The sequence below is a fragment of the Cucurbita pepo genome, chromosome 5 (genome assembly GCF_057944985.1).
Source record: "Cucurbita pepo subsp. pepo isolate OVF chromosome 5, ASM5794498v1, whole genome shotgun sequence".
NCBI classification, from domain to species: domain Eukaryota; kingdom Viridiplantae; phylum Streptophyta; class Magnoliopsida; order Cucurbitales; family Cucurbitaceae; genus Cucurbita; species Cucurbita pepo.
The window spans coordinates 4,690,156-4,711,939 of record NC_141802.1 but is presented as its reverse complement, the minus strand read 5'-3'; the positions used below and the strand labels follow the sequence as shown (position 1 = coordinate 4,711,939).

The 21,784-nt window shown below is 36.4% G+C and overlaps 4 protein-coding genes across 10 annotated transcripts; 3 read left to right on the top strand and 1 right to left on the bottom strand.

The window, feature by feature from the left end:
• Window positions 1-595: 595 nt before the first annotated feature.
• Window positions 596-2,154, top strand: LOC111796025 (bidirectional sugar transporter SWEET4). Its single transcript, XM_023678710.2, has 5 exons — window positions 596-762; window positions 848-884; window positions 1,075-1,456; window positions 1,579-1,698; window positions 1,796-2,154. Exons 1-5 carry the CDS (start codon window positions 720-722, stop codon window positions 2,009-2,011), a joined length of 798 nt encoding a protein of 265 aa, XP_023534478.1. The 5' UTR covers window positions 596-719; the 3' UTR covers window positions 2,012-2,154.
• Window positions 2,155-7,374: 5,220 nt separating this feature from the next.
• On the top strand, window positions 7,375-9,632 carry LOC111796035 (Translation elongation factor EF1B/ribosomal protein S6 family protein). The gene is made up of 2 exons (XM_023678726.2): window positions 7,375-7,994; window positions 9,214-9,632. The coding sequence occupies exons 1-2, from the start codon at window positions 7,602-7,604 to the stop codon at window positions 9,451-9,453; spliced, it is 633 nt and encodes a 210-aa protein (XP_023534494.1). The 5' UTR covers window positions 7,375-7,601; the 3' UTR covers window positions 9,454-9,632.
• A 2,127-nt stretch (window positions 9,633-11,759) lies between these two features.
• Window positions 11,760-14,484, top strand: LOC111796032 (putative E3 ubiquitin-protein ligase RHA4A). Its single transcript, XM_023678723.2, has 3 exons — window positions 11,760-12,118; window positions 12,261-12,349; window positions 13,819-14,484. Exons 1-3 carry the CDS (start codon window positions 11,879-11,881, stop codon window positions 14,150-14,152), a joined length of 663 nt encoding a protein of 220 aa, XP_023534491.2. The 5' UTR covers window positions 11,760-11,878; the 3' UTR covers window positions 14,153-14,484.
• Window positions 13,611-21,280, bottom strand: LOC111795966 (auxin response factor 9). 7 transcript variants are annotated; one of them, XM_023678623.2, is made up of 17 exons: window positions 21,082-21,280; window positions 20,782-20,899; window positions 20,582-20,697; window positions 20,254-20,349; window positions 19,884-19,940; window positions 19,619-19,771; window positions 19,424-19,508; window positions 19,146-19,236; window positions 16,736-16,900; window positions 16,550-16,663; window positions 16,396-16,468; window positions 16,159-16,309; window positions 15,462-16,054; window positions 15,163-15,350; window positions 14,963-15,071; window positions 14,647-14,727; window positions 13,611-14,331 (listed from the first exon to the last, which is right to left on the bottom strand). In XM_023678623.2, the coding sequence occupies exons 2-16, from the start codon at window positions 20,831-20,833 to the stop codon at window positions 14,653-14,655; spliced, it is 2,118 nt and encodes a 705-aa protein (XP_023534391.1). In that variant the 5' UTR covers window positions 20,834-20,899; window positions 21,082-21,280; the 3' UTR covers window positions 13,611-14,331; window positions 14,647-14,652. The 7 variants fall into 7 exon arrangements, 5 of the variants coding, with proteins under 5 accessions (XP_023534391.1, XP_023534392.1, XP_023534390.1 ...); XM_023678624.2 differs by having other exon boundaries at window positions 13,611-14,113; XR_015420986.1 differs by having other exon boundaries at window positions 14,647-15,071; window positions 21,082-21,274.
• Window positions 21,281-21,784: the final 504 nt, after the last annotated feature.

The following is a 21,784-nucleotide window of genomic DNA, read 5'->3' as shown; positions in this document are numbered from 1 at the left end:
CCTTCGAGACTCAGCGTTCTCGCTGACACTCGTTCCCTTCTCCTATTGATGTGAAACCTCCCAATCACCTTATTTGAACTCCAACGTCCTTGCTGGCACACTGCCTCGTGTCCACCCCCCATCGGGGCTCAGCCTCCTCGCTGGCACATCGCCCAGTGTCTGGCTCGTTTACCAATTGTAACGACCCAAACTCCCCACTAGCAGATATTGTTCTATTTAAGCTTTCCCTCAAAGTTTTTAAAATGTGTTTACTAGGGATAGGTTTCCACATCCTTATAAAAAATGTGTTTCGTTCTTCTCTCTAACCGATGTGGGATTTCACACCCTTACCCATCTAACTCCTTCGGTGCATGCATCCTCGTTGGCACATACAGTCTAGTGACTAACTCTGATACTATTTGTAACCGTCTCAAGCCAATTAATAATTGATATTATTCATTTTGACCTATTATATAACGTTGTAAGACTTACAATTTTAAAATGCATCTGTGAACGTTACGTCTCCATCAACCTACTTGGGATCTCACAATAGTTTTTGAAGGATGCGCCGAGCTCTCTCCTTATCTCTCTCTCTCTCTTTCTTGATTCCCTTCCCATTCATTTCATGTCTTACAAGTCACCAACGCATTTCACTCCCTTCTATATATATACTAATACAACGCTCTCGTTTCCACTCCCACGCACAACACTTCTTCATCTTATTTTCTCTTTCCTTCGCCATGGTTTCTCCAGATGCCATTCGCACCGTTCTTGGAATCTTTGGTGGGTTTCTTTGAAAACACCTTTTCCTCTACTTCCCTCTCCATTTCTCGATCCATCAACTAATTTCTTGCTTCTTTTTTTCCAGGAAATGTCATCTCCCTGTTCTTGTTCCTCTCCCCAGTGTAAGTTCTAGCCGACCCACAATTTTTTTTCTTTTAATTCTCTGTTATATAACTAATAATCTCTTGCATGCCGCTCCGTCTCCCATTAAAGGAAAAATAAATAAATAAATAAATAAATAAATAAATAAATAAACCCAACCGATAGAGACAAAGATGAGCATTAAATTTCTCTTAATTTTGATGTTTGTAGGCCGACCTTTATCCAAATATGGAAGAAGGGATCGGTGGAGCAGTACTCGCCGATGCCGTATCTAGCCACGTTAATAAACTGCATGATGTGGACGCTGTACGGCCTGCCTATGGTGCACCCGGGAAGCCTACTCGTCGTGACAATCAACGGCTCCGGTACTGTCATCGAGCTTGTCTACGTCATCATCTTCTTGGTTTACTCCGACGGCAAGAAGAAGCGGGTGAAAGTGCTTCTGGTGTTGCTAGTTGAGGTCATCTTCGTGGCGGTTTTGACCCTTCTTGTCCTCACCTTGGCTCATTCCTTCCACCGCCGTTCCGCCATTGTCGGCACCGTTTGTATTGTCTTTAACATCATGATGTATGCGTCGCCACTCACTGTCATGGTCAGTAAAAATATATTTATTTATTTATTTATTATGGAGATTAAAATATGTTTTTATTATATTATATTATCCACGTAATCTGATGACGTGGCCTCACGAGTTTTGAATTGTGTGTGATTCAGAAACTGGTAATTAAGACAAAAAGCGTGGAATATATGCCGTTTTTTCTCTCCTTTGCATCGTTAGCCAACGGCGTCGTTTGGACTGCTTACGCTTGTATCCGTTTCGATCCGTTCATCACGGTAAATATAAATCCGCCGTTGATTCTGTTATTGACGTTAAAAACTGCATTAACGGCGTTTTTTTTTTTTTTTTTTTTTTTTTTTTTTTAAATTTCAGATTCCGAACGGCCTCGGGACGTTGTCGGCACTTGTTCAGCTCATTCTCTACGCCACCTTTTATAAATCCACTCAGCGCCAAATCGCGGAAAGAAAAGGCCAAATCCATCTCTCTGAAGTCGTCGTTAACTGTAGCTACCCACCGGACAAAGCCGCCGGTGGTGTGGCGGGCACTGCTCCTGTTTCAGACACGACGGCGCCACCCCACAAGACTTGACCGGCGGTGGGCGGCGAGATGGATGAGTTGGATGCGTGGAAGTAAAAACCAATTCATATTCAAAAAGAACTTTTTTGTTCATGCTTTTGGGAATTATATGGTTTTCATAATAATAATAATAATGGTTTTATTTCGGTTTTTTTTTTCTTCTTTTCGGGAAGGGCATTTAGGACATTTGCACCACTTTTTTTTTTTTTTTTTTAATTTTTTTTTATTGGGTCTTTTTGTTTTCTGAAGAAAAAAGAATGGAAACAAAAAGGCGCTTTTGATTTAGATTTTCGTGCTCTTGCAATATATTTGGAAATTTGAAGTGTTCATAAGTTAGGTCTGGAATTGTATTGTGGCTTCTTAGTACTCTCTAAGAAATTTGAAAATGTAATTATTATTTTGTGAAAAGTGATAAACTTTATCCATGGGAGGGTTTTTTTTTTTTTTTCCGGTTAAAATAATTGACAATAGAATGCTAACCCATAATTCGGTCAAGAGACAAGTTGTGCTTATAGTAATAAGTTGATCTTTTATGTACAACTAAGTTGTGTCTATAGTAATAAATTGATTTTGAACGAGATGTTCGTACTTAACGTTTCGTCAAAAGTGTTAGGATCGCACAACAACGCGAATACTCGATCTAGATGAACTCAAAAAACAGGATAGAAAAAATGCAAGAAAAATATTACCTAAAAAATCTAGATGAACTCAAAAAACAGGATAGAAAAAATGCAAGAAAAATATTACCTAAAAAATTTATATTGGTGGCTCGAAGTGTGTACATATTGGCTAAAAGATTTGTATTGATGAATATTGACTACAAGATTTGTATGGATGACTCAAGTATATACAACGAGATAATACATAAAATATAATACATAAAATATAGAAAGTATATTTTCAAACGTATGACTTGAGAGAATATATATATATAATATAAAGCTTTTTACTATTTATGATTTGACAATTTAATTTAACGAGCATAGTTTAAAAAGTTCCACAATTTGACGACTTCAAATCAGCGACCGGACATTTTTCCCGCCACAAGAAATCGCTCGACTAAATGCAACTCAACTCGTCGAATTTGATTTGATTTGAGTTGAGAAAGCTGAGAGAGAAGAAGCTGTGGCAATGGGAGAAACGAATCGATGGAAGGTGACCTATACCAAGCATCTCAAGCGGAAACGCAAAGTTTATCACGACGGTTTCTTAGACATCCACCGCTCCAGCAACAAGGTCTCTCTTTCTTCTATAATTTGTCTTCACTGTACATCTTTTGAATTCGTAGATTTGTTATTCTGCTGAAGAACTTGTCGAATTTCTGAGATTTTGGACTGGAAAGTATGGAGTTATCTAGCATCAGTGGCGTTGAAGCCTAGAATTTGAATTTTCTTATTCTGATTGTTAGACTAGTCGATTTGTTCTAATGATTAGATCGACACACAGATCATGCTCTATGATGAGTGCGCGAAGCTTCTAGAATGCAGGCTCTTAAAGCAAGATGAAGTAATTTACTCCGGCGAAACGCTTATATTCAACCGTTACCTTGTTGACATTGATGCTTCTCAGGGAGATCATAAGCTGGAGTCTGGTCTGAATTTCTAAGCAGGCAATGATAAGATACCTGAAAAATCTGTTGTGTTGCGAGGGAAAAACTTCCGAAATAGCTCTGTTTGCTTTGGTAATTAGTCTAGTTCTCCCTCCTTGGTTCATTTTTTTTAACTGTTTCCATAATTAATGAGCACGTGATGAAGTTCATTTCTCTAATTGATTGGATTATGATTAATATTATTCTCTGTTTGTGACTTGCATTCGCATAAAATAATTAGAGGTAACTTGCATTATTTGGCCAATACACCATGTCTGTTATTGTTTCTCTCCCAATTGTTATTCCAAAGTAGTTTTGGCGATCATAACTTGGGCTATAATTTTAGTCATACTGGTGATTACCATTTACTTCATATGTGCTACTGTCATCATGTGTGTAGCAATGTGCTTTTGAATTAGGTTGTAACACTGTCATTCCTTTTAATTTCAGAATTTAAGAAGAGCAGATTGAAGTGCTATGGATCGCCACAAACTAGCCCAGACACTAGAATAACAGAGGAGACAGGTCAGTTCATGACTTCTTTTCTTGGTTGGGGGGGGTGGGGGGTGGGGGGAAAATGTGCAGTGGTTTGGTAGAGAATAATGTTGATGAATATGAGACCTGCCTTCTCGATAAAACATTGGAAGTAACATTGCTAACTCCTCTACTCAGCCTCAGAGCTAGACATATAAATAGGTGTTGTTTTTCTGAACTTCAAGTAACCTAATTACCTCCCTGGAATATATAGAAGCCATGCCAAAGGTAACTTTAATTGGAAGGTTTTTGGATTTAGACTTAAAAACATAATATAAAGAGAGAAAAGATATGAAAAAAGCTTATATTAGTGATGAGAACCGTAGTTGGAAGAGTTATGATCTGATCCCTACAACTTAGATAACACAAGATCGAGGATTCCTATTAAGAGATTGTGTGGAAGAAAGGAAAATTTGACAATTCCCCAAGTTGACAACCGTGGAAAATAGAGAAAGTTTTGTCGAGAATTGTTCGAGTCCTACATTCATTAATAAAGGGAAGATCACAGATATATAAGTGAGAGACACTACCTCTATTGGCATGAGGCCTTTTGGAAAAACAAAAATAATGCCATGAGACGTTATTCTCAAATTGTACAATATCATACCAATGTGGAGGTTCCTTATTCCTAACAAGTGTTATCAAAGTTATGCCCTTATCTTAACTTAGTCATGTCAATAGAATGAATCCTTAAGTGTCGAACAAAAAAGTTGTGAGCCTCGAATGCGTAGTCATAGTGACTCAGGTATTGAACAAATGGTATATTTTGTTCGAGGGCTCCAGAGAAAGAGGCCTCAGGGGAGGCTTTATGGTGTACTTTGTTTGAGGGGAGGATTGTTGGAGTCTCACGTTGGCTAATTAAAAGATGAATATAAGTGAGAGACTCTATCTCCATTGACACGAGGTTTTTTTGGGGAAATCAAAAGCAAAGCCAAAGCCACGAGAGTTTATGTTCAAAGTAGACAATATCGTACCAACATGAAGGTTCATTCTCCCTAACAAATTTATCTCTCGTAAAAAAGGGCGTGTTACAAATATTTATAATACTTAGGGAAGGAAGATCTAGCTTTTTGAGCCATACAAAAGACATATGCGAGGACTTACTTGGAAAAATATTTGACACGAATTAGAAACAAGTGCATTTTGCAATATAGTGGGAAATTGTATAGCCAGAAAATACAAACTATGCCTTTGACCGAGAAGATGATGCTTTCTGGAGATTGAATTTGAAAAGATCAGCATGCAAAGTTCCATGGAGTAGAATTGTTCTAGTTTCTCGATCCTTTCGTTACACAAATATTTGGATGAAATATAAAGAACATTGTTATATATAGGGAATTAACTTATATTTAAGAAGATTTTCTGTGGTTTGTGGATTGTGAAGAAGATTCTGAAGTTTGCAAATATGGGAAGAGAATGAAGAGGAAACAAAGCATCGAGTCATATAAAGACCAGCTCAATTGCCTTGCCAATATGGACCAATTCCATCTGAAGTATTTGTAGTCTACTGTGGATTAGCTAGCTCACTGGTGAATGATTCATTGCCCCAAAGTTTAGGTTTCGATTGCTGTAAGATGAGAGATCGACCGTAGCTGCCATGGCAGTCGGTACTGAAGAAATAACCATTATTCTTTCTTGGGTTGAAATTACTTGTGAATCCAAAAAGTTCCTGATCGAAGTGACGGTAATGTTTTAGGTCCATGTCACCAAATCTGCCACATATAGCTGACACTGAGGTTTCGTTCCTCCTCTTTCTTGTCTAAAACGTTTACAGCTACCTCTGGAATTCAGAATGCATTGAGTTCTGAATAAATGGACCATTATTGACCTTTGACCATTATCTCCAACATTTGACACATCAATACTTTATTTGCTATTTTGTGATTGAAAACGAGAGACATAGAGGGCAATGTTCCATCTGAACGAACAGTGTTCCTTGTAACCCTGGTTCTTGCGCAAGGAGAAGAGTAATTGCATGTTAGATGGCTGAACTTTTGATTTTGAGGTAATGAAAGAAATAACAGCAATATGATTGATCTAAAGCCAGAAGCTTTGTTCTTTCTTGGAAGAACCATCAAGAGTCATTTCTTCTAATTTTCTGTTGATTCTTGTTCTGCATAGTTTTTGGGTTCAACAACATTTGGGGAAGGAAAATCGAATCTCAGACCTCTTGGTCGAGAATAGATATTAATTACCGCTGAGCTATGCCTACTTTGGCAAAAATTGCATAGTTTTACTTCTTATACCGAAGATTTGTTCTGCGGAATGCTAGATTTCTTGTGCAGTGTTGCAGTCGGTCGTTGAGCAAGAATTGATTCAGATATCAGGGATAACAGCCAGGGATACCAGAAGCTTCCCTTGCTGTTTCCACATTGGATTGATAGAACCTAAATGTCTTGAAATATAAAGATCACCAAACTGCAAGATAACTCTCCAAATATTTAAGCTACTTGGGATGAAAAAGACCATAACAACTGCCTACCTTGCTTCTTTCCCGCTCCTTCTATTTGTAACCAAATACCATAACAACTCCCCTATCTAATAACTAACATACCCCTTAATAACATTCCTATCATGAATATTCTGGATTTATATGAAAGCTAGCATGAGAGGATGAAGAAGCATTGCTACCTGCAGTTTAACGTTAATGGATCCTTCAAGATAAGACCCTTGGATTATCACTTGAAATTGGTTTAATAATTACACTTCATATCTTCTGGTCAACTTCGTGTATGTATTAGAATTTTTCTATGATTGTATGTCATCATGATGACTTAATCAATTGAAAGGTAAAGTGCACGTGCCGCTTTTGGTATGGGTATTAATATATTTTCTGGATTGCTATGGGACCTTTGGTCTCATGGTATAGTAGAGCTTGGCAACAGAAATTATGATACAAGAAAAGACACAAGCTTTTACATTTCTGGTGAAGATGAAAAGGGATCGGGCAGGGATACTATGAAAAAAGGCTTTACGGCATGGTTTGTGAATGGTTATTGATGAATTCTGTCTGAACTCTTTAGTTGTTTATGCATTATACTTTCCATTTCATTGGTATGAAGAACAAAAAGGATTGAGTTCTCAAGTTTGTTTATGGATAGACTTGGACTAGACTGAAGAAAGATTAAATGGGTTATTGTGCTACGTACTTCCCTGCTACATCCTAAATTAACTTTTTAAATATACTTAATTAAATAACACAAAACGACACCTTAAAAAGGAGGTTATTACACTTCAAATTTCCTCAAGTCATAAACTTGAGAATAAATCACCGATTAGGGCGATTTTGGAAGTTGGGGAATAATTTTGTTACCGTTGGCTTTTACAATTTACCTAAATCAACCCAGCCGAAGTGCTTCGTACCCTCATGAACGTGATATCTGCCTGCACCAAGGTCTACGGGTAGAGTCTTATCCATATCTATCTTCTTGCCACTGAATTTCCGAGTCTGCCTCAACAGCAGAACTCATTCAAATTAACATGGCCTTCACTTCCACTCTTACCGCTACTTCTTCAACCTCTCCCCTCTCCTCCAAACCCCTTTCCCTTCCTCAATTCACCCCTCACATTTCCTTCCCCTTTACCCTCAGATCCTCCAAATCCCTCTTTTCTCCCGACGGAATCGGCCCTGCTTTGGGACTCGGATTATCCGTGAAAGCCCAAACTCTTGAATTTTCAGGCTCGTTCTTCCAAGGTGGGTTCGGGACTGAGGATGAACCCCCTGCTTCTCCGGGGACAGGCTTCGCTGTTGACCTTGAAGATAAGGAGGAGCCTCAATGCCCTCCTGGACTTCGGAAGTACGAATCTATGGTGGTTCTGAGGCCTGACATGTCTGAAGATGAGAGACTCGCTCTCACCCAGAAATACGAAGAGGTAGTAACATTTGAAACGTTGGTACTTTCATGTTACCTTTCCCTTCCTCCTAAATTCTCTTTTGTTTATGAGTGAAAGAAAATGAATACGAAGGAAAAGTGAAAATTTATAGGAGAACTTTTGTATCTGTGAGTTAAGTCAATTTGTTGCTGTGTTTCAATTTTGTTGAAGATTATATACTCCTTGCGGTCTTCCTGAGAAACCACTTGCAAATGAATGAGTTAAGAGCTTTACTGAATCAGAACATTTAGACTGTAGTTTTTACAAGCTAGTTGCTTTTATGGGAATGCTAACGAGTGCGTGTAAGTAGAATTTAGCTGCCGAGTTTAGAATTTAGAATTAGTTTGTAGTCTAAATTATGGGTTTTGTTAGTCTTGATTTGTATGATATAAATTAATGTTGCTTGTCAGATTAGCTAGCTTATAGTTTGGAATAGACAAATCAACATTTTGATCTCATGTTGCACAAAACGTATCCCGAACCAACTTTTTGTGCTTGAGAAGATAGTATGGTGTTGAACGACTTTGATGTGAAAGGCACTAGCTGATTTGTTGAAAAGATGACAGTGGCAGCGTGAGACCATATTTATGAGAGAACATTCAAGAAAGGCAGGAAAGAGATGAAAGTTACCATACAATTTTGGAAAAGTTGCATGATCCTAATTGCCACATAGTTGCTTGAATGGGCAGTTCATTTCTAGAAGGGAACTGTTTGCTTGTCATGTTCTTTACAAGTATGCACACCTTATCATGAAGACATTGGAATACAAAGTTTGTGCAAAGTTTTTTTTATTGCTTTTTTGATGCATGTGTATTGTTATGATAAAATAAAGTAATATCGATATCATCTTTGTGAAAAATTCATTTTAGCTATCCTTGATATAAGTGGAGAATTCTGGTTGTCATGTTAAAGGTTTATGTGCTGTAAGCATAAACCAATGATTTTTTTGTAGTTTTTGTTTTTTCTTTTTCTTTTTCAGTTCAACCAGTGGAGGTGGATATTTGAGCCTCTATCTCTTGGTGAAAGACGTATTCCTTAACTAGTTTGATTGTCTTCAAGTTGGCAATGATGATCTTAGTTGATTGAATAATTTTGGTCTTAGCTCTATATAAGCAAATGATTCTTTGGTCAAAGGGACAATCATTGGTGGATGAGAGTGAAGCTAGTTTTGTTTTCTTTCCGCATAGTGTTTGATAAAGAATGGCCCATTTTTTTGCAGTTGCTTGTTGCTGGGGGTGGCATGTATGTGGAGGTATTCCACAAAGGGGTGGTTCCACTAGCATATAGCATCAAGAAGAAAAACAAAGCAGGTGAAACAAACACTTACTTGGATGGAATCTCTCTCCTCTTCACCTACTTCACAAAACCCGAATCAATGGGAGTTCTCGAGGCAGCGCTTCAAGCAGACGACGACGTTGTTCGATCAATGAGTTTCAAGGTAAGGAAACGAAAGTACTAAGCATGGGATTGTAATAAAATTTGTTGGTCTTTTTTCACATCAATTTTATTCAAAGCAATGGAAGAGATGTGTAGTTGCAGTTTGTGGTTTTCCTTTCCAGAATGAGTGCCTGCTATTGTGACAACTCTTTATGGCCATTTAGGCTTTTATCCATAACCATCTGATTGGTGCTGTGTTTATGAGAGGGCTTCCAATGGAAGTGCTGTTTGAAATAGGAAAAAGGTTGGATAGAGAAAAGAAAAGGAATGTAGATTAGATTTAGATTTAGATGTTGATCTTTCATAGCTGGAAAATCCACTTAGTGACCAAGAACCTTTTTTTTAATGATCCACCAATCACTGTCCCGTTCTCTCAATCGACCAACACACTCCGTTCAAAGTGCATTTGGATTGAAAAGGAAAAAAAAAAAAAAAAAGTACGAGCATGGAGTACTAGGTAGAAGTTGTGGGGCTGTTTTCTAAATTACTTTTCGTTTTTTTTTTCTTTTTGGTCCTTGAATCTGTGATCTTATAAACGGTAAAAGTTAAGTTTATTGTAGTTTTGAAATTTTTAGTCACAATTTTGTGATCGTGGAAGGAATAAGCTTATTTGTTTTCTAAAATTATAGATATTAAATTTGTAATTATAGGAAAAATAATTTACAAAGAGATATGAAGGAAAGTTTGATGTCACATCCGATGTGTTGTTTGTATTGTAATGATGAGGTTGGAACCGTAAATTTTACTTTATATTATAATGCTTTTGTATTATATTCTTTTGCTTTTTATCTTTTTCATTATTATTATTTGGGCGCAGTCAAAGTATGGAAGGATGCTTCCTTAATATTTATGTAATATTCCAATCCTAAAAAAGCAACAAAAAGATAATGTGCCTTTCACCATTCTAAATGCTGTTTTTCTTTTTAAAATTATTATTATATTAAATATAAGAAAGTAACCTATATTACCCAATTTTGATTTTTCTTTAAAAAAAATTAAATGAATTAAAGTTGAACGGCCAACTAGAAATTTGAATTTGTAACTTCATGAAAGGTAATAAACCTGGTAGATGTTAAAAAATGCAATTGCATATGTTACACAATAAATACGTTGATAATAACTATGATTATATATAAATTTGAACCTAGCTTAATAAATAATACACCAATTTTCATCTTAAAAGTTGATAATTCGATTTATTAACCTTGAACTAAAAAAAATTAGGATGGTTTACCTTAATTGTCAAATATTATACAAATAAATAATTTATTAGAAATTATTTTATTTTAGTTCAAATTGAAGAATTACAATTTTATGTGACTTGATAAATGGTTTGTGATTTCTAAAATAAATAAAAAAAAAATTATAGAATAAAAATTTCCTTGTAAAATATTTCTATTAATAGAAATTAAAACAAATTGCAATGAAATGAGAAACTTGCAAGTACTTGTAACAAAATGATTTTTCTTTGTATAAAAGTTTAGTAAACAATCATTTCAAATCTGTTATTTGTCATATTTGCCATTCAACAAATGGACAGATTTTAATATTTTAATATTTTTACCACAATTTTGTTTATACATCTTAATAAATTTATTTTCAAAAATATTAATATTTTGTCCAAATTTATAAATTAACTAGCTGAACTAGAATCAAATATATACTTTTAATTAAAAAATCAAAAAGTTAAATATTTAACTCTTATCTCTTTTTAAATTAAAAAAAATCATAAATAAAATATTTGAATTAATTAATGAAAGATTCCACACTTTCATAAACATTTTATTAATTAGACTTTTTTTTTTTTAATTGATTGATGATTTGCAATCATACCCTCTAAAGTTTTTTTTTAGTCTTAACCAAAAAAAAAAAAAAAAAAAAAACACCTACAAATTAACTTCGAGATTATTAACCTACTCGTAATTTAACCGGTTAAAACATATATTTTCAATAATAATAATAAATAAATAAAAGTCAACAATTTAAATTTCTTCACTTCAAGTGTAGTGGAATTAAAAAAAAAAAAAAAAAAAAAATTTATAACACTAACTGGAACATAATTCATCGATTAAAACACGACACATCCCATAAAAGTAAAAAATCAACCGAAAACCTAAACGTTGGGGTGAATTATGAGGTAGCTTCTTTTTCACCTACTAACCAAACAGCTTTAAACTTGAAGTAACAATGATTGATATTTGTGAAGATTGAAGAAGCAGAGAGATGTGTTGGTGAAAAAAGAGGGCCCTCTGCTAATTGAGTGGAGCTTTGAGGACATGTCTTATCATCTCTCTCACAGTATCATTTTACACACAGAATAAATACCATTTTGTTTCATAATAATCCTTTAAATCTCTACATTTTCCTCTGCCAAAACCAACGCCCTTTCTCTGTTTCTTCAATTTTAGCTTCAAATTTGTGTTTAATCTTATAAATAAACAAGTTTGATGGGTGTGCCTCAAACTCCAGCAGCCCCTCCTCATCTTTATCCCCAAGCCCTGCAACTCAAGCTTTATCAGGCCTTCATTTTCTCCATTCCCATTCTCTTTTCCATTATTCTCTTCCTTCTTTTCTACTTGTTTTATCTCAAGAGAAGGGCTTCTTCTCTTTCTTCTTCTTCTTCTTCTTCTTCTTCTCCTCCGATTCTTCCCACAACTTCTAATCGACTCACTCTCTATGTTACAACTGTAAGTGAACTCCTCTGTTTCCTTTGCTTTAATTTTCTTTTGGGGTTGGACAATCTATGCAAAGTTTGAAGCTTTGATGTTCATCACTCTGTTTTGGGAAGTGGGTGTTCGATTTTTGGTCTGATTGTTCTTGATTGTGCAGGCTTGTCGAGTGGATTTGAAGGCGGATAATCCCATTGACAAACTTCCCAAGATCTTTTTCAATGAAGAGCTAAGAAGCAGGGATTCTCTGTAAGTAAATCGCCATTTTTCTGACAATCTAAACTCTCTTGGTTTTTTGAGTTCTTTTGAAAGGAAAAAGATGTTCATGAACACTGCTTCCTTTAAATGGGTATGGGATATTGAATTCGCTAAAGAAGTTAAGAGTAATTTTCTTTCAGTTTAGTCCCTTATAGTTAGTATTTTGCAATTTAGTCATTGTTAAATGTTAAATAAATTGTAAATTTTGAAAGAGTAGAGGCTAAAATACATTTATCCAACCATTAACGATAGGAGGAACCACCGCCCAATAGTACTTTTATGAAAGAGCTTAATAGATACATTGAGACATCTTTATTAGAACAGCATAAGGTTAACACGATCGTCGTCTTGTCCGGTCTAGCTTCAACGTGCATTGCATAAGGGGTTGAAAAGGACAAATATATATATATATATATATATATAGAACAGTGAAGAGATAGAGGTGGAAGGTTTAGTGACTGGAATAGGGAGCACACATAAGAAACAAAATAAAGGTAAAAGTGAAGCTCATCTTTTTTTTTTTTCTTTTCTTTTCTTTTCTTTTCTTTCCCTTTAAGGGATTGGAATCTGTTATAACATCCGCTCTTTAATTTGTCAAAAGTGGCTTTTATATTTTTGGTTCTAAAGCTGCTTTTGTTTTTGTTTTCTTTTATTGAAAGGTGTTATTTGTAGAACCTTAGGCCGACAAAATTGTTATTGAAGATGAATGGCATGTTTCATTTTTCCTTTTTCTTCCAATTTCACACTATTCTTTATTCTTTTATTACTTTAATACATAGTTTGAAAAAAATAATTGATCAGCCTTCAAGATCTCTTGGTGTCGAGCACAAATAGAAATGATAAAACTGTTGACCTAAGCATAACTCTACCTGCCAAGTATACAAATGAATCTCCATTTATAGGTCTATAAGCTCAAATCATTTTTGTAACAACTCAAGCTTACCACTAGCTGATATTGTCCTATTTAGGCTTTCTCTTTCGGACTCTCTCTCAAGGTTTTAAAATGTTGCTAGGAGAGATTTCCACACCCTTATAAAAAATATTTCGTTATCCTCCCTAATCGATGTGGGATCTTATGAGATCTTACATCAATTGGAAAGGGGAACTAAGTGTGAGACACTAGGCCTTGAAGGAGATGGATTTGGAGATTCCACATCGGTTAGAGAGAATGAAACATTCTCTATAAGGACGTGAAAATCTCTCCCTAATAGACATGTTTTAAAACTTTAAGGAAAAGTCCAAAAGAAAAAACTCAAAAAAGATAATATCTACTAGTAGTAGGCTTTGGCTGTTACAGTTTTATCTTGCTCTTTGACCTGTGATAATCTCCGATTAGGGTGAGAGAAAGATTCGGACTTTAAGTCGAGATCATACTGTTCTTAGGATATGTGGGGTTGCAAATCAAAATCAACACTAACTCAAAAGAAAAAGCAATAACTTTCTTATCTACTTAATATCAGGTGCTGCGTCTGCTTGGGAGAATTCGAGATAAAAGAGGAATTGTTGCAAGTCCCATCATGCAAACATGTGTTTCATATTGACTGCATGAATCTCTGGCTCGCCTCCAACTCAACTTGCCCTCTTTGTAGATGCTCAGTTATCCCAACAACCCGATGTTCTGACCCGCCCGTTCTTGTACCGCCACAACTAACGCCGCCCCCGCCTCCGCCTCCGCCACTGGCTGCCTCATTGGAACTTCCCCTGGCTTCTAACCAGACTGCAGAGATGGTATCATATTCACTCCAACATCCGCAGCTGCAACAACAGATAGGATCAAGTCAGAGTATATGCTAAAGGCATTGATCAGACCTTGCATTGGAATCACAGGCAGAGTTTAAATGGACAAATACGTGAAGAATCAGCTGTCCACCATAATCATATAAATTTATATATAACAAACAAGCATTTTGAAACCTCCCCATTGTAATCAAAAGTTGGCCAGGCATTGTGATCTTCAGACAGCCAAAATAGTCCTGTTAAAGATCAGAATGTGAAGAGCTAGTACTTGAAAATTGCCAGGTAGAACGAACACTTTCCTGGCCCCCTTCCCTTCATTGCAATAACCAATGAATATGGAATTCAAATATGTACGGAAATAAAAGGTTCTAGTGTTGGGTTTGTGTGTGCATATGGTGTAAGCATCTCATGCAAGTTAAAACACGAGTAAAATGAACCTTTCTTGAAGCTTAAGCATCATATGATGCTTCCAGTTTTCTGCCTTGAATAAAATGATTGAAGTCTAGAAAAGACATATTTACATTGATCAGGAAAGAAAGGAAATGACTCACACAAACTCATCCCACCTCCAGAAGCCAAGTCTCTATGATATAATGCATTATTCCGACCATCCCATCGCACTCCTTTGGCGCCTATTTAGATTTTCATGTTAGCAAAAATCCAGCTTGGCTTCTAATTGGCTCTAAAAAATGTGCCGTCACATAAACAGCCCTTCGTTTGCCCCTCTTTCAATTTTATGATTTATTATAGACCCAAAACCACAACAAGCTCTAACAAAACAAACAAACAAGGGAAAGACATCTGACGTAGAGTTTGAATAACAAAAATTAAGTTCCTATCTCAAATTGCAGGGGAGTCGGGGATTACTACTGCCCCTTCAACTTCTATTGACGCCAGCTGCTTGCTTCCTGAGCTCATCTTTTTCACTTGCTCCCTAGAGCATATAAAAATTCTTCTCACCATGTTACAGAATTCTCTGCAAAAGAATGAAAACAAAGGAATGAGTGGAAACAAGGTCTACAAGAAGAATCATATAAATTGAAGTATGAGTATCTAATAGTACTCACTCCCATGGATCGTCTCCAACAAGCATCATATCCCCTTCATCGTCAGTATATACAATCTCCCACTTACCTCGTGCAGACAGCTGTCCCCTGACATCAAACATCTTCTCAAGTTCATCTATTAATTGGTCATAGCCTTCTAAGATGGTTAAGTCTACTGCCCTACCCACGGCCATTCCATGCATGTGAACCTTTTGGCACAATTGGACACCAAACATAAGTAACAAAGAATATAGCCTTTTTAGTTCATGAACACAATTTGTTTACAACAAAATTGAGTGAATTGAGTTTAACTTCTGCACCTTGGTGCGGCTTCTAGTGTTAGTTGAGCTACTTTGAGTCTCCTTCAGAGATGCTTGTAATGGCTCTAACTTTCTTTCTATAGAGGCCTCTATGTTGTCAGATTTTGAATCGGACTGAGCCAATGACAAGGTGCTGATGCGCCCATCTGTGTCACTAGACATACTGCTCGGTTGAGAAGATGCTTTCTCAGCAGGAAGTTTAGCAAAATGATTGAGATCAATGCCAAACAATCTACAACTAGCTACAGTTTCGCCTTTCCACCCATTTTCAGTGGGATCAAGTATTTGATCATCACTTACCTTTGAAGGTCCTGACAGAATAGACCAACCACAGACAGGTACAGTTTTATAATCCTGTGCTGTGTCATTTACTGGGTCTTTATAACCATTGGATTGGGTAGAAAATAGCCAGGTCCCATCAGTCGGTGTTCTTGAGACACATGTACTGTTGCTGATAGTATCTATCTCACTATGATGACACAGTTCATTATTTTCACCTTTTCTGCTCTCAGTTGCATTACCGCACTGTTTACCATCATGAGATTGTGCCAATCCAGAATCCCAATGTGCTGACTTAGTCAAATCAGCACCATCTGCATTTCAATTAGAAACAGAGAATGAAATAGAAGCTGGAATACATATAGAATTGACTAATCCAGGTAAAAGACAAAAGAGAGCATAAACAAAATTGTCAAACCATGAGCTGGAGTTTCAGTTGATTGCCGAGGCCTTTTGTTTTTTGAAACGGGTTGAGACAAACTTGAGACCGCTGAAGACGTGAGTGGTTCTATATCCCAAGGCGAAACCCTGTCAGGTCTTAGAATAGATGTTTGCTCATCCCATTGAACCTGGAAACTGTTACATTAAGTAAATCATTCGAAAGGGGTTTGAAACAATGATGTTCCCGGTGGGGAATTGAGTAAGAGTAGCTCACTCTTAGTGATCTCCAGCTTGAATTGGCCCAATGAGGTGAAATATCTCCAGCTCCAATTATAGTTCCTGAAAACCTAATTAGTCGAGGAAAAAAAGTCAGGAGATAAAACTCAAACATCAAGAACATTAGTCATTTTTAATATTTATTTCACTACCTTCTCTCTGGAGAATCCTCTCCCTCAAAACGCATGTTGAATCTCATGCCAAGAGAAAATTTATAATTGACTGCTTCCAAGTATTTATTCAGACTTATTATGAACTGACAAGTCCTGATTTAAGGAGAAAACCGATTAGTCTTCAATAAGAATATAATTGACTACCGAATTAAAATCCTGGAGTACCTAGGTTTATAATAGACTACAAAACGGGTTTGGGTTGTAACAGCATGAGATGCAGTTGCGAGCACTCCTAGGTGCATGCTCTGACTCGATATCACAGATGGTGGCATGCTGCTTTGCTGTTGAGCACGACGCCTCACCCCAACACGCAACTGTCCATTGTCTCCCCTATTAAACCAACTCACACGTGAACTAAAGCTTGAACCACCATAGAAATTAAATATAGATTGCTTCACATGATGATAGTACATAACGCACACTACATTTTAAAGGTCCGATAAATGGAATATCCAACCCCATCTTAACCTACTAGCTAACCAATTTTGTAATTTCAAGCATATTAAGTCATGTTTGTAACTAGCTTAAGTTGGTAATTTATGTTTTCATAAAACTCTAGCAACATTTTAATATTTATGCTCTCTATTCGTTTGATAGGACTGTTCCATATTTGAGAATGGCTTGCTGAGGACTCTATAATTCTATCAGAAAATCAATCAATGTTCTGCATTCCCGTAATCACAGCAGATACTGCTGGCTGCTGTTCTTCAAGCAAGATCATGCTCAAACAAACAAATCACTGCTGAATGAGTGATACTTGTAAGTGTTTGCTCATGCATAGGGTTTTAGATGATATTTTGATAAGTAATCAACTCAACGAAAAGCTCTGATACCAAATGATAAGGAATCACTACATGAGAAGTAAGATTCGAATTACCTTGTTGATCAAATATCTCAAGGCAAGAACACTTAATTGAGATTCGAATCACTCCACAAGCAAGACCGATCATGTCAAGCTTGAATGATTTTAAACATGCAATTTAAATTACATAGAATTGCAAAAAAACTTAGCCCTTGGCCAAAGGAAAGCAAAAATGCTCTTTTTACTCCATTTTTCAAGTTTCCTTACAAAGACAACATACATGACTTCATATAGCCTCAAAATTAAAACCCTTAACCTTCCATGAGGCATTCCAAGAGTTGCAACTTTCATATTTTATGACCATAATTAGCCATTATGTATACTTTATGGTTATAATTAGCCACGATATAAATAAGCCTTAAAATACATTAAAGAAACACAAAACTCTAAATCATCACACCCAAAATTTGTAACCATTCAAGAATAAATAAAGCTTGATTCTTCTTTAATGTAGCATGAATTGCAACATCTTATGATAATTTGAACAACATTTTCTTCACATCTTCTTTGAAGTTTTATCTTGCATGATTGATGCCTTGGTTCATATCATGTTTGTTCCAGCAAACAATAATGCACAAGATCAAACAATAACTCTTTTGTCCACGTATAATATCCTTTTCTATTACCAAAGAGTCCATAAAAACAAGTACTTGCATGCTAATTTTGCGTAGAGGTCATTCTGAAAGACTTAAATATTGAAAGCCTAGGAAATAAGAGAGTTTTAGATGAGGAAGATTCTATTTTGAGTTGGACCTATATTTTTTCATGGGTATTTGGAAAGCAAGATTATATTTCTCTCAGGTCATAATTCCTGGTCACAACTATGAAGCACGAATATGGATACAATACAACATGGACACAATGACACATCATTTTTAACAATTCTAGGACATGAACAAGGCAAAGGTACGTTTATTAAAATATATGTCATTTTATACCGGAAGGAAATTCAACGACAATAAATTTACGCATTTATATGCTTAAAAATGAATTTGATGTATTTTACTCATAATTTATTACTTTTGTCCAATATCATCATGGGTCAATTTAGCATGTTATTGACTTCGTATAACTAGGGACTAACACATATCTATTGTGCTAATAAGTGTTTGACACGTGCCCAATAAGTGTTGGAGTGTCCAAATGTGTGACACGTGCCGGACATGGACACATTAGCCAAACTAAAGTCTTTGTGCATCTTAGGCTATTACAATAACTATTAGTGTGTTCTCGTAAAAAACATTGGAGGTGAGCTTTTGGATCGTAAATAAAGTTTTTCAAGCAATGTTAGAAGGAAAAAATTGCAATCATTAGCATACATTCTCAAGCTTTAAGGTAATTCGCAATAGACATGTAGGTTGGAAACTTCAGAATACTTAGCCATTTTGAGTATGTTAAGCAGCCTACAAATCCAAACCCCATAAGTTAGTATAGCTGATTTGTGCTCGAATAGGTCCTTTAGGTTTTTCCTAGGCTTTGTCTCTTTGTCTCTTTCTCTCTGTTCATGTGCCTTAAAGTATTCTCCATCTCTGTCTCTTTCTCTCTGTTTGTGTGCCTTAAAGTTTCGCATTTGATAAAGAAGAGGAAATTTAAAATTTGAATGAAGTTTTAAAAACTACTCTGTCCAGGTTTAGAGTTATCACAATTTGCTTCTCACACATAACAAATGCAATGAACAGGATGGATGGGGAAGGGAATAGATAAAACTGTTACCTCAAGAATACAAAGGAATCTCCAGCAGTTAATCTTTTAGATGTAACAAATGTACTCCACCCCGTCGTTAACAGGTGCCTTCGTGGCTGACCTGTTCAATATAATGAAGAATATTTTATTGGCATAGCAGACTGGATAAACAAACTTTCACACTGCTTGTAAAAGGGTATAACTTAACTTATCAAGTAAAATAACATATGATCGAGCAAATTGAATAGACCAATAATTAAAGGAAAAGCTCTTGTATAAGATCTATAAACGAAAAGATCAAGTGTAACCTCTAAAAATATGTTTAAATCGCCACTCATATCCATGAAGATCCTTGGCGACCAGATCCTGAGTTGGTGTAGCCTGAGTCATGTCCTGAAAATTTGCACAATGAAAATTTAGAAGTCTAAAACTTGGAGAGAGAGAGAGAGAGAGAGAGAGAGAGAGAGAGTCTTCTTGTAAAGGGAATAAAGAACAAGTCTCACCAAAGGAGGTAAGCACTCGTTCGCATGTTTTCGGAGGACAGAAAACCCACCATGAGTGCTGGTATCAGAAGCAGTTAAAACCTTACAGAACGAGTGAACAACTGGTTTGACAGGTTCAGGAGGGCATGGATCTAAACTTCTAGGCTCACTTTGCTGCAGATATACACCACAATGAAGTCCATTTACACCAGAAAAACAATTTGAAATTAGACAAAGCAAAATTCCATCAACAATCAAACTTTGGAATAAATTATATGGTTCTTACATTTGCTTCCGGCAACAAAGTTATTTGCGCATAAACCTCATCCGATTCATGATCTGCCTACAAGCATGGAGGAAAAAGATAAATAAGAAAACTGAACATTATTCACTAAATAATAGAGACCGACAATTGTCATGAAACCAAAGAGAGGGAATGAACCAATACCAATACTTGAAATCTTAAAAAGGTACAAGAAAGCTTAGCAGGTCATGCAGAAATTTTGAAGTTTGATATTCTGGGAAAGGGTCAAAAAGGAGAAGAACAAAATAAGAACGACAAGGTGCTCTTCTGCCTAGATTCCCCAACGCAGTGCCAAACATAAAATGAAATAAGCAGAAATAACAGAGTAACTTAAGATAAGAAAGAGTAGTACCCGCGGCTCTATATAAATCACGCGACAGAGAATCTTCGAGGAAAGATTAAACAGAGGAATTCTCTTATTCAGCTCCAGATTCGTCGATGCCTCTAACTACAATCCACGAGAAATGTTATAATTTCAATTCAAAACCACGCAAACTACATAATGATTTAGAAATTGAATTACAACAAACAGACTACATTATTCAACGCCCACAAAGCAACAAACACACAAACTTGTAGTTTCCGCATGAATCACACTCTTCGGAAACAAATTCCATGAAAAGAGAACACAAAACAAGAACCGATTTGAAACGAAAAATAAAAATAGAAATCAGACATACTTGTTCCATATGCCCCTGAGGGAAATAGAAGACTTTCTCATCAACTCGAGGTATATCAACCAGTGGACCTGCACAAGCCCTCCATAGCTCCATATACAGATCATCTCTTCCACGACCTATCAAGAAACCACCAATCTCAAACACAGAGAAAAACACCAACTTATATCCCCAAGAAAAGTCCAGGATTAACGTTATTTTACCTTGAGCGGAAACACAAGACTGCGTATACGAATCTCCTCCATGAAAAGTCATCGTCAAGCTCTCAAGTGAAACAACAACCAAAAATCGATGCAACTCAAAACAAATCCCCCAACGCCCCTGAACCGATCAGAACCAAACATGAGCCACAAAGACAAAGACAAACACTACAATTCCTTCCTTCACAAGGGGAAATACAGAGATATAGAGACAAGTCCCATTCCACGACGCTCAGTCAAAGACTGAACGCAAGAACTCACAGAAAACAGTAACCATAACGAAATTAAACCATCCACACGAACCTGAAACACCTTCGTCACTGATCCTGTGATAAAAACCGCTCGAAAATCAACCGCTACTCCTCTCTGTCGCTCAACGGGGGAGAAAACGCCGTCACAGGAAAGAATCGCAAAACGGCTTGGCGCGCGTCCTATTATACGGGAACTAGCTCTGTAGCTGCCCGAACTGGGAGCCTTCAGTGGACTCTTGACTCAACCAGGGTTAGATTGTGACCGGAGAAGATGACTAAGATGCCGGCGTGAGAGACGGAAAGGAGTGAGAAATGAAAGAAGGAGAGACGGAGAAATGGGTAACTGACGACGTTATATGACGGATGAAATAGTACGGCATCGGCATGCGTGTTGTTTGGGTAACGGAAGACATGAGAGATGTTAGCGGCGTTATCGTTAACTAACGCCCCCTTTAGTTGTCTGCTTCGTAGCAGGCAACATGGTTGGCTAGAGTTAACCAGGCAGAATATTTTATGGATTTTAATTTTTTTTATTTTTTATTTTTAGGTACAAATATTCCATTTCGGGGTTATGACCATTTATCATTACCACGCTGACCTGGATAATACCCTTTATTTTCTTTTACTTTTTTGAAAATTAGGTATACTCATTTTTATTGCCCAATTTTCAATATAAGTTAATATTTTTTTATATATATTCAACAATTTTATAAATCCACTTATGTACTAAACACATATTTTTGTTTCCATTATAT

Coding starts and splice junctions, on each gene's coding strand:
- LOC111796025 (XM_023678710.2), top strand. CDS start 720: ATGGTTTCTCCAGATGCCATTCGCACCGTTCTTGGAATCTTTG. Junction 885..1,074: donor TTCTTGTTCCTCTCCCCAGT/GTAAGTTCTAGC, acceptor TGATGTTTGTAG/GCCGACCTTTATCCAAATAT. Junction 1,699..1,795: donor GTTTCGATCCGTTCATCACG/GTAAATATAAAT, acceptor TTTAAATTTCAG/ATTCCGAACGGCCTCGGGAC.
- LOC111796035 (XM_023678726.2), top strand. CDS start 7,602: ATGGCCTTCACTTCCACTCTTACCGCTACTTCTTCAACCTCTCCCCTC. Junction 7,995..9,213: donor TCACCCAGAAATACGAAGAG/GTAGTAACATTT, acceptor ATTTTTTTGCAG/TTGCTTGTTGCTGGGGGTGG.
- LOC111796032 (XM_023678723.2), top strand. CDS start 11,879: ATGGGTGTGCCTCAAACTCCAGCAGCCCCTCCTCATCTTTATCCCCAA. Junction 12,119..12,260: donor TCACTCTCTATGTTACAACT/GTAAGTGAACTC, acceptor TTGATTGTGCAG/GCTTGTCGAGTGGATTTGAA. Junction 12,350..13,818: donor CTAAGAAGCAGGGATTCTCT/GTAAGTAAATCG, acceptor ACTTAATATCAG/GTGCTGCGTCTGCTTGGGAG.
- LOC111795966 (XM_023678622.2), bottom strand. CDS start 20,833: ATGACTTTTCATGGAGGAGATTCGTATACGCAGTCTTGTGTTTCCGCT. Junction 16,901..19,145: donor GATTCCTTTGTATTCTTGAG/GTAACAGTTTTA, acceptor TTGGTTTAATAG/GGGAGACAATGGACAGTTGC. Junction 16,055..16,158: donor AACTGAAACTCCAGCTCATG/GTTTGACAATTT, acceptor ATTGAAATGCAG/ATGGTGCTGATTTGACTAAG.